Here is an 11,399-nt window from a genome sequence, read left to right as displayed (position 1 = left end):
TACACTTCTTGAAAATTTCTAAAAGTGTATGTTGTTTCCCTCCAATTTATTTCACTTGAATTCAAATAAGTAGTTGTAATTTTGAAGTGAAAAGTTGTCATAAGGGTAAAATTGTAACTTCACTGTGCTAATCATTGTTGCCTTAATCTGTGTGCCATTTCTAAAGTGGACAACTAAAAAGGGACGGAGGGAGTATGAATTTTGATAAATATTTTAAAATTAAATTGATATGAGAAAATTTTGCTCTAATTTTTTAATTTAAATTATGAAATATTGAATTAGTTTAATTTAATTTAGCTTCAAAACTTAATTGAAGTACCTCTCAAAAAGCATAATATGATAACTAATTTAGGACTAAGAAAATAATAGTTAATAGATCTGGGACTTATAGCTTTTACATAACTAATTTAGGACTAAGAAAATAATAATAGTAGTTAATAGATCTGGGACTTGTAGCTTTTACTAATATATATTAAATATTTAATTCATAGATTTAAATATTAAATCTACTTTATTTTCAAAAAAAGGAAAATTCAATTGAGCAGTAGCTATTATTGGTGGATATTCTACTATATAGTGGTATTCAATTAGACAAAAAATCTAGAGGGGGGGAATTTAATTACATATCAAAGATGCTTTAGAACTTGTAATTCTTAATATATCATAACATTAATATATTTATACTGTATAAAAAAATCCCTAAGATGAAATTAAATTTTCAAACTAGAAAATTTCCAATTTATTAAAAATGTCATTGATTTAAAAACAAAATCGACAATAATTGTGGTGCACTAGTGGAAGTGTTTCACCCTAAACCAGAGGTTGTGGGTTCGAGCCCTGGTATGGAGAAAATCATGTTGGGATCGTCACCCCTTGAATGGGCCCTGCAATGTGCGGTCCAAATTTAATCGGAGCTCCAATGTAGGCTCCGAACACCGGGTGGAAACAAAAAAAACAAATATATATAACATAGGGATATGTGAAGAACAGTAGTACTAAATCCTGTAATTCTTAAACCCTTTCATATAATACCCTCTTACCTTATTCTTTCTTCTCCTCAGCTTCTTCTTCACTCTGCAAATATGGTGCTCAAAGTTTCAGTTTTGCTTCTTTTTTCATTTCTCTTCACTGCCTCTGCTGTTCGCTCAGCTCCTCCTCTTGAAGGTAATACTAATCTTACACATTCTGCTTTTAATATGCTCATTTCCTTTACTTGTTTTAGTATAAAAATGCAATCTTGTTTTAGTATATATTTCCAGACTTTACTCTATTGTGTTCAAGAATGCTTAGTTCTGAACTGCTTGTCAGCTCTGTTTAGTGTGTCTACAGTGTTTCGACAGAAGGGTTCATATTGTAAAGCTCTTGTTTTTAGTAAAGAACATTTGTACTTTAATTAGTCTTGTTTGCTTGATGGGGGTTTCTTTATTTTGAATGGTGTTCATGGGGTGGGCAAAAAGGTTGAGTCTTTGCTCAAGAGAGCTTATTTTTTGTTTAAATGAAGAGTGATTTCTTGGATGTGTAGTTTGGTTGCAGTTAATGATATTAGGGAGATGTTCTGTTTTCAGGATTACTTCCAAATGGTAATTTTGAAGAGCTACCAAAGCCAAAAGACCTCAAGAAGAAAACAGTGCTTCAAGGTAAATATGCGTTGCCCAAATGGGAGATTAATGGCTTAGTGGAGTACATTTCTGGCGGGCCACAGCCTGGTGGGATGTACTTCGCAGTTGCCCACGGTGTCCACGCTGTGAGGCTTGGGAATGAGGCTTCAATTTCTCAGACAATTCCAGTCAAGAAAGGCTCTTTGTATGCACTCACATTTGGGGCATCAAGAACTTGTGCTCAAGAAGAGGTGTTGAGGGTGTCAGTGCCTCCTCAAACAGGAGACCTTCCTTTGCAGACCCTTTATAGCAGCAATGGTGGTGATACTTATGCTTGGGGTTTCTATGCCACCTCTAATGTTGTTAAAGTTACCTTTCATAATCCTGGAGTTCAAGAGGATCCTGCTTGTGGTCCACTCTTGGATGCCGTTGCTATCAAAGAACTTTTTCCACCTCGCCCTACAAGAGGTACATCTCGATTACCTGGTATTCCACTTATTATCATTATTTGTACAAAGTCACCGTTAAAGATGTGCTATTATTTAAGGGTGTATCAATCATAGGTGTATGAAGAAGTCTTGCCAAATGGATATTTTTCCTTATATATGTTTAAATTCTTAACTTGGAAAGAAATGGCTCAACAAAGCGAGGTGGACATAGGGGATTTGTGTAGCTTAACCCAACTAATTTAGTACTGAGTTGTAGTTGATTGATATATTCTCTCGAGGTTACTATATTTTGACTTCATTGCTTGTCGAACCCTGTGAATTTTGTGAGTAGGCGACAGCCCCAGGGGCCGGGGGATCCATGTACCTGCCATATGCAAGAAAAGAAATAGACTCCAAAGTTGAATGAGAGGATATTATACATTTATATATGTCTAGTATATGAAGGACTTTTGTTGGATACATCATACAAGTGTGCAAATTTGTTTTCTTGATTTTGGTTTTTGGTGTCCTGCAGTGAACTTGGTTAAAAATGCTGGTTTTGAAGAAGGACCTCACCTCTTGATAAACTCTTCACATGGAGTTCTCCTCCCTCCCAAGCAGGAAGATTTGACATCCCCACTTCCAGGATGGATCATTGAGTCACTCAAAGCAGTGAAATTCTTGGATTCAGCTCATTTCAATGTCCCGTTTGGCCAAGCTGCAGTGGAACTTCTTGCAGGGAGAGAAAGTGCTCTCGCCCAAATCATTAGGACAGTCCCTAAGAAGGTCTACGCCTTCACATTCAGTGTTGGTGATGCAAAGAACGGTTGTCATGGTGATATGATGGTTGAAGCATTTGCTGCTAAAGAAACGTTCAAAGTTCCCTTCAAATCACAAGGCAAAGGCAGCTTCAAAACTGTTAGTTTCAAGTTCACAGCTATTGCAGACAGGACCAGAATTACTTTCTACAGCTCTTTTTACCACACAAAGATCAATGACTACGGCGCTCTTTGTGGCCCTGTTGTTGATGAAGTTAAGGTGACCCCTGTTGCTTAGGGTCTCTAAAAGTACTCCAAAAAAAGTGTTTCTCATAGAGTTTTTGCAATGGTCATATCATACTCCCCACTTATCAATAGGACCATTTTGAGGCAATTCCTGTATTTTACCTATGTAATTGCTTAATGCTGCTGTAAGAGTTGTGTACTATTTGTTTACAAAGGAAGTCTGAAACTGGTAGAGCTTCCTCTCCATTACTATGTGCACTTTGATCCTCATTCCTAAATTGATTGAGTAGTAGTGACATACAAAGTTGTATTACATTTCAAAGATTTCATGTTATCTGAAGGATGAAATATAGTAGTATTTAGATTACCAATCTCATTTTGATTAGCTTTCGATTGATCTTTATTAGTCACTTCCCAATCTTGTCATCACGAAAGGTCAATCTTAAAGTTTAACTTGTGGATTTCAAAACTCCAACATGTGACTATTTTTCAATAACAAAAGCAGAAAAGTGGTTATTTGTGCATATAAAATCCAGAAATTGGCACCAAAATGAAAATAATCCAGTAATTCCTTATGTAATGGAAGTATCCCATATAAATCCCAACAGTGTCTCTGGCTTTATAGCCTTCCTTCAGAAGAAGGAACTGTCTTTTCTTGAAGCTTAATAAGCTTGTAAATGTACTGCTTTGTCCTCTTCAGTGGCTGTAATCAAAACGCCAGAAACAGCTAATTCCAAGTGGAAAAGTGAAATCATCTTCCAGACAAACTTTAGTTCATCTGCATTCTTGATGTGCTTGGTGCTAAAAAGATAAAAGATCATGCAATTCAAAATAATACACAATCAGCCAAGTAATGATTATAACAGAGGATACTTCTGCTTCTTGAAATTTTACTAGTCCAAAATTCAGACAGTTTCTTTGACATACAGCTTTAAAAAATTCAAAATCCTTGAGTATGTAAATAGTTAGTCCAATATACTATGGCATGTAAGCTTTTCCTCGAAAGAAGCAAAATGTCTCGTCTTCTTTTAAGAACAATCTTCTTGTAGTGAGAATGTTTTTCTGATACAGTTGTTTCTGGGATCAATGAAACAAGGAGTTTTCATTTGCTGTCATCCAAAATGCCCACAAGACATTTCTCCATTAGAACTTCAGCATTCACCCAAGAATGGTATTTGTCTGAACCAAGTGTTAAGGAATTGCAGAACTTGATGAAACAAGGGAAAATTCAAATTCTAAGCAGCAACATACCCAGTGTAATCCCACAAGTGAGGTTGAGAAGGGTAGGATGTACGTAGACCTTACGGACCTTTGTAGAGTAGAGAGGTTTGTTTCAAATAGATCTTAGGCTCAAAAGAAAAGTAGCCAACACACGATTGTGAGAAAAATAAGACAGCAAAAAGAATAAGATACAAAACAACTGCAACAACAAAAAGGAATACACATTGAAAAGTAAGAAACTACGCGATAACTAAATAATACTGCTAAAAAGGAGAAGAGGAGAGGAGAGGAGGAGGCTAGCCACCTGCCTTGCCTCTCCCACACAAAGAAAAATCAAATCCTAAACAAGGAATACTAATTTTGCAGATTCTTAACATCAGTAAGTTCTTTGTTCGGGCATTCATCAGACACCATTTAAGCAAATATATCCTTATTGCCTTTGATCTTGGCTCGGAAATTTACGGCATATCACCCTATGACCATTGTTAATCATTTTTTTCCGAGCATCTCGACTAATCCACCAGGCAGTCTATCCAACCCACAAGGCATAGGTCACCAAGTTAATCGTGCCGATTAAAGTTGGAGCACATGGGCTCGCACCAAGTGTTGTAATTATGATTCAGAAGCGGAATCTCCAGGTTGTTATTCCCATGCTTCAACCACTAGACCATAGACCATTCTCTTGGTGACAAGGACCATTATTAACATAGGTTTCATAATTTCTATATGTTTACTCACTCTCTTTCAAATTCCTCTCTCTCTCTATCTCTCGGCAGGGAGGAGAGGGTCAGGGCAGAGTGAGGAAGGTCAGGGTAACCTTAGCAAACTATGATATGGCAGGATTTGTGTGGAGGGAAATAACATCTAAATGGTACTTATAAAGCCTGGTGTCATACTACTAATCATGGCATTCATATTTCCTATATGTTCTCTCTATCTCTATCTCTATCTCTCTCTCTCTCTCTCTCGGCAGGAAGGAGGAGGTCAGGACAGTGTGAGGAGAGTCAAGATAAATTTAGCGAACTATGGTAGGGGAGGATTTGTGTAGAAGGGAATAACGTATAAATGGTACTCATGAGCCTGATGCTAATATTGCTGGACCATCAGCAATAGCAGAAGAGGGTCCACTTTTCGTATACTGTGTATAACCCATCCGAGAACTAGTAATTGTGAACAGATTTGATATGAGGATCCTGTTAAATTCTAGTTGAATCTAGTACCATTATATGAGTTTTATCAACTACAAAAACAACAAGAGGATACTAAACAATGCCGTGCAATCTTTTCCTACGGCCTTCATCAGCATGTCTACACCTGAAAAGAAAGGTGCAAGCTAATCAAATAAATAACATTCATAACTAAATACCAACTAAAAATTTCCTTTGGTTATAGCTAAAGTAATCTATTGAATGCATGACAAGTTGGATAGCTAAAACACACAGAAATTCTGATGCATGAGACTAAAATAACAGCACAGAGAATTGACAATTATCTTCGAGTGCAAACAAATTACAAGAGATGGAACGTGGGAAAGGAATAAGGAACTTCTTATGTATGCTTCTGTCAAAGCATCATTTAAAATTTGAAAGTGAAAATGTCACATCAGTTGATTTCACAGTTGTAAAACTTCAGCAACAGTTTAAAATCAGAATTTTTCCATTTTACAAATTCCAAGACAGAAAAAATAGGTCAAAATATTTTAGGAAATCAAAACCTCTGTCATGTCAAATATAATAGAAATATTGACTTTGAAAGAATTTCAAGTTCTTAACCATTCTGGAATCTTTACCAGCAGTCTGGTATATCATCAAATCCATAAACATGCCTTTTTTGTTGCTACACATAATGGAAGTTGAACTGCAAAGAATCATGAAGATGCCAGCTACTAAGAAGCCTAATTTCCAGGCTTTAGAAGGAATGCTATTTAAGATCCAAAGTGCACAATCTGCCCCCAGCCCCTGATAATTCCCAAAGAAAAAAGAAATGGAAAAAAAATGCTTTAACAGACAATGACTTCCGAAATGAGGACACATGGAAATCAGGAAATAGTAAGGTCAGAAAAGATTGTCCCAGTGGTTCTCTGACAATGTTTACAGAAGGGAATTCCTAAGGCAGAGGATGAGGAAGGTGGAAGAGGATGTATACTTTTTCAGATGAGGTAACTATGCTGGTTTCCTAGGCTGCCTTCAACGCAACATACATCTAATGTGGTGATTCTATAATTTACCGCTTACTGTAAGCAACATTTAGCATACAAATTAGATCCATAAACCTCATGCCACCCTCCACCATCCCATCATTTCCATATCCTCTTCATAGAATCAGGAATGAGAAGAAGTCACCTTCACAGTCAAGTCTCGCATGATGATATACATGTAACAGAGATCATATCTTCAAAAACGTGAGCTATAGTAGTCACATCAGATTATCTTCAAGTCAAATCAAGATGATTAAATCAAAGGGACGACAAAGATAAGACTTGGCCTTTGCATTCATGAAGGAATATGCGTGAGAGATATCGCAGTCGTGTACATCTCTTATACTGACAGTAGTTATACTTGCTACATGAAGGTTTGCATTTTGGGTTTCTCTTATTGATGCATTTCTTTAAGTATAGTACAACTTCATATCATTTACAATGAAGCAAAAAAAAAAAGGCATGCAAACTCACACTCATAACTGTATGTTACTAAGTTGACAAGCTGGCCAACTCACACTCTTAACTGCAGCATTGAGTATATTTGTGGAGAAAAAAACTATTAGGATTGGAATGCATCTTTCACATCATCTGGTACAACAATGTATAGTAGAAAGCCATGCAGAATAAAGGGACAAGAAATGATTTCCATAACTGATTAATGAGATAGAGCAAAGCAAGCGTTGATCCATACCTCCTGGATGAAACTTCATGTATGGTGTTATATTGTAGACATGCCCTTTAAGAACAGTCCACATTGCTTCTGCATTTTGGTGTTCCTTAACCTCATCTATTGATATAAGTCTCCTGTTGGACTGTCCTTTCAATCCTGAACAATAGATACATGACGACTGGAATAAGAAGCACTAGAAAGAGAAGCTTCATAGGAGGAAGCCAATCGTGTGAGTTGTGACCGACAATTATGCACTTAAAATATGTCAGGATTTAGGTCATAAAGAAGTTCTCTCAATTCATATTATGTAGGATAGAAAATTGAATTGATGGAATACAATAAGCATTGCATTCTCTGTTTATTGTTTACTCCACTTCTCTTATAGGAGAGAACTTTTTAGCCATATAGTAGACCAGCCATAGTTATGAGTGCTATAAACTTTTAATCTTGGTTCAGTGCATTCAAGGCATCAGAAGATTCATTCCAAGGACATACAAAATGAAAATTACAGCAGAGCAAGCTGCAATATACCGAGCTTTACAATTCCATGCTGTGGAGTAATAGCCACATCCCCTTCCCCACTAAAGAATGTTTTAGATTTGAGGCTTCGACACTTGAATGGCACAGGCTCAACTTTTTTGTTTTGATAAGTAATCAAAGATTTTATAAACGCTTGCATTAAGCCAGTACAAGAAAACATAACTCCAGATTGTGCAGATCCCCTATTGTATCTAAAATTGCATCAACATCCTGTACAATAACCAGGATGCACCAAAAAGCTAGCAAAATAAGACCTCTTTGTTTAAGGCTATGTATAATGGCAGGCTCAACTTCACTTGTAATTAGACAGTAACATGTAGTATTATTTTTTTAATAAAACAGTGTCGTGTATTAACACAATATCATCTACAAACTACAAGCATCATGCATTGTGGAACATCATTCCACACACTAAAGGACAGGAACTTGTCCAGAGCTTGTACACAAAATAAAATTTTCATATCACGGGACTTTTTAGAGGACCCTTAATTTACCATAAAAGACAAACTATTCAGTATTGGAATGAAATGTCCCAAAAATAATGTCACATAGGTTAAGAATATTCATATAGCTTACCCAACTAGTTTAAAGTAGAGGGATAATAGTTCAATTGATTGATTGATATCGCATGATCTTCTTAAGTAGTTCTTTCATTTATCAAAAACCTCTTAAACCAAAGGTTTGGCATTTCTTAAATGGCCCGTAGGATTCCTAACCAGCCTTGGTGTCAGAGCCCAACAAAAGCTCATGAAGTTCGGTTCCAATCCTCCCTTTAAAAAGTTACACAACATTGCATGCGAAGCCTGGTAAATAGGTGTGGCAAGGATGGAGTGCATCAATGAGTTTTCTGGTCCATTATCGGACAGGACTTTTGGGCTTTGATACTATTCAAGCTCAGAAAGGACACAATATCCAGTACTAGACCAGAAACTCACACATCCACTTCTTACCTTGTGTTACCTAATAGATTTAATGTCAAGTCTAGTTGATGTATTAACTACTTTTATTAACAAAAGGAAGTACAAAAGTGTCTATGCATAGAAACAAAATTGAGTTGTTTTAAACTGATATAGAATAATGCAAACCAATAATACTTCTCCATTGTTCTACAAAGCATTCCACGTATGAAGTACTTATACGTCCATTGACTATAAACTGTATAAAGCTTGCAGAAATAAAGCCAACAGGCACACTTAGAAATGTATTTATTCCCAGTTTTTATTCTATCCTTTATCAATATGATTAAAAGAATGACAAATTTCATCAAAGAGTAGAAGATTTACACCAAAAGATTCTTACCTGCAAGGTCAGGATGTGTTCTTGTAAGCTTTAGCCAGTCCATCTGACTATAACCCTTCTCATAGGGGACCTTGGCTCGAGCTACAGGCTTCCTAGCAGGTTTTATTTGCTTCTGATAAGTTGGGACTGAAAATCCACCATCTTTTGGTGCCACTTGACCAGAAGTTCCACTTGCTTGCTTGCCTGGAGATGTGTCTATAACAGTGAAAGACAAAGAACCAACTGTTCCCTGCTTCTTTGAGGTAGTAATGTTGCCCAATTTACCTTCCCATGGTGCACCATTACTTTGACTAGTACCATCATTATTTGAGGGCTCATCTTTTATTCTAATTTCACTAATATCTTGAGCAATCTTCTGTGCATCCACATAATCTTGATTATCAGGTGCACCAACCTAAATAGGCAAATTAATCTTTCAAGTTCAATTGATAAAAGAGAAATTTAACTAGGTAATACAACAGATCTTCAAGCATTAACATCTCAGATGTCCTTCATTACAAGATGTTATTATGGCACGCACCTGACAAAAAGTGAAATCATCATCATTAGCCATTACTAGCTCAGCTGAGCAATGACACGAACCAAAAAGGTCCTCTCCAAGGAATCTGGTGCAAATAAAAAAGTTAAAGTTAGATTGATTTTGTTCCGGAAATATTCAATCACCAAATATAAGGTAGCAGCGTTAACACCCAAGTAGCGTTTGAAAACTGGGGTAACATTATCGTAATTGGAGACTTGTTTTTACATGTCACAAAATAAACTGAACTACCAACAAAAACATAACAAACTACCCAATAGAAGATAAATAATGTAAATTTAGAGATGCCAACATAAGAAAAATATTATTGACGCTGCTCAACATCACACTAGAATTTAAGAATGTATTGGTATTAAATTTGTAAGAATAAAAGAAAAGAACATAAATCAGACTATCAAAATCCTTGATCAAACAAATGTTTACGTCGAAACAAAGGTCAGTTCCTCTTCCTTTCCCATTTATGGCCGATTGTCTTCAAAGATAAAAGGGATTGAGAGCTTTTATTATGTCATAACTCATTCATTACAGAACACCACGTCATTCTTCTAAAATTGTAAATTTGTAGTGAAAAGGCACAGTACTGACAAGTTGTTCAATGTCCTGTACAGTGATATGACTGCCCCATATAGCTGACATTAGTATTTATATTTAAAAAACAGAAAGAGGAACTCTTAGGTTAGTGTTAAACACTTGTTCCAGACATGTCGCTGGCAAGAGCAAACACAGACCACAGTTAATAACACAGACTAAAACTTGGGGTCCAAACTTCCTAGTAAATCAATGATGTGTAGTGCACATTTGGCAATTAGCAATTATATGGGGTATTGATCTCATGAGTAAGAATCACATCTAACTGAAACGGCTAAAACAACAACATACCCAGTGCAATCCCAATAAGTGAGACATGCATCCCTCTACCAGCTTAAAATTCTTGTGTGCATTGTGAAAATTGAAAACTTTGAAGCTATTTCAGTTAGTTTGGTGTTACTATCTTTCCTTTTCGGCCTATTGAGATTAAACTGGAAAGAGTACTATATCATTTCCCATGGTTCTTCATCACTGATTTCTATAATACTATTTGTTGGAACCTGAAACAGATATAGAGCCTCCAAATAAAGTAAAAAAAACAAGCCTTCATCTCACTTTTCCCTTAAAAAGTTTTCCCCTTAGTTAAATTGGAAAGCTCTATTTAATGTTGATTGCTTACTTGTCTTGAGAACAGAATAGGTCGTGTCTTATCTTTGGAGTTTTTTATAGCTTTAAGTGGCATCCGGAGTTTCTTGCTTATTCATTATGTAAGCATTTTTTTAATAAACCAAGCCTTTCGGTTTGAAAGAATCTAGGTGATCCAATCAGATGATAAGATAGAAAAGAAGGTTTAATGCTTTTCTATATATTAACTTTGCCCTAGCTAGATGAAATTTCCTTGACTAAGAATTTTTTTTTTTTTAAGTCACTAAAGGGAATCATCTCTACTAAGAGTGGTGATTCCTCTATTTTTTCCCTTCACTTTAACAAGTTAGAATTTTTTCATAGCAAATGAGTAAATGTGTGCCATGTGTACTAGCATATATATTACTTCAAGAAAATACTTCCAATTATTAGTGTATCCTGTGAGATCAACTTTAAGGTAATGCCAATGTAATAATGTAGGAGCAGACAAAATTTGGTAAAATTTGTGAAGTATGACACCTCGGTCCTCTTATAAACTGCCTCGAGCACTAGGTGAAAGAGATGAAGGTCTGCATGAGGCTTTTGGCTATTTAGACTCAACCCAGTGAGTTGTTGGCTAGGGATACTATTCCTACTGGCCGTAGGGAATGGTTGTGTATACGATGTTTCTTTTACGCATCTAAGGAGGATGAGATAAATTGTGACCGTCCCCCCCACCCCCCCCCCCC

The 11,399-nt window shown here is 36.2% G+C and overlaps 2 protein-coding genes across 2 annotated transcripts in view; one reads left to right on the top strand and one right to left on the bottom strand.

The window, feature by feature from the left end:
• The first annotated feature begins 995 nt into the window (after window positions 1-995).
• On the top strand, window positions 996-3,401 carry LOC102582371 (uncharacterized). Its single transcript, XM_006345362.2, has 3 exons — window positions 996-1,164; window positions 1,566-2,066; window positions 2,562-3,401. Exons 1-3 carry the CDS (start codon window positions 1,083-1,085, stop codon window positions 3,080-3,082), a joined length of 1,104 nt encoding a protein of 367 aa, XP_006345424.1. The 5' UTR covers window positions 996-1,082; the 3' UTR covers window positions 3,083-3,401.
• Window positions 3,402-3,881: 480 nt separating this feature from the next.
• LOC102582051 (cytochrome b5 domain-containing protein RLF) overlaps window positions 3,882-11,399 on the bottom strand; it is a 9,147-nt gene continuing 1,629 nt past the window's right edge. The window contains exons 2-6 of the mRNA XM_006345361.2: window positions 9,481-9,565; window positions 8,961-9,354; window positions 7,143-7,277; window positions 5,515-5,565; window positions 3,882-4,209 (exon numbers count right to left, since the gene is read on the bottom strand). Coding sequence (XP_006345423.1) covers window positions 4,133-4,209; window positions 5,515-5,565; window positions 7,143-7,277; window positions 8,961-9,354; window positions 9,481-9,513 — 690 coding nt within the window. The 5' untranslated portion in view covers window positions 9,514-9,565 and the 3' untranslated portion in view covers window positions 3,882-4,132. The remainder of the gene's footprint in view (window positions 4,210-5,514; window positions 5,566-7,142; window positions 7,278-8,960; window positions 9,355-9,480; window positions 9,566-11,399) is intronic.

Source organism: Solanum tuberosum, unplaced genomic scaffold, assembly GCF_000226075.1.
Source record: "Solanum tuberosum cultivar DM 1-3 516 R44 unplaced genomic scaffold, SolTub_3.0 scf00068, whole genome shotgun sequence".
Lineage (NCBI taxonomy): Eukaryota > Viridiplantae > Streptophyta > Magnoliopsida > Solanales > Solanaceae > Solanum > Solanum tuberosum.
The sequence above is the reverse complement of the archived record's forward strand: the minus strand, read 5'-3'. Positions and strand labels throughout refer to the sequence as shown.

What these genes read in the sequence shown, in the direction of transcription:
- LOC102582371 (XM_006345362.2), top strand. Translation starts at nt 1,083, where the DNA reads ATGGTGCTCAAAGTTTCAGTTTTGCTTCTTTTTTCATTTCTCTTCACT. An exon ending in CTCAGCTCCTCCTCTTGAAG is followed by an intron (nt 1,165 to 1,565) that starts GTAATACTAATC and finishes TTCTGTTTTCAG; the next exon opens with GATTACTTCCAAATGGTAAT. An exon ending in TCCACCTCGCCCTACAAGAG is followed by an intron (nt 2,067 to 2,561) that starts GTACATCTCGAT and finishes GGTGTCCTGCAG; the next exon opens with TGAACTTGGTTAAAAATGCT.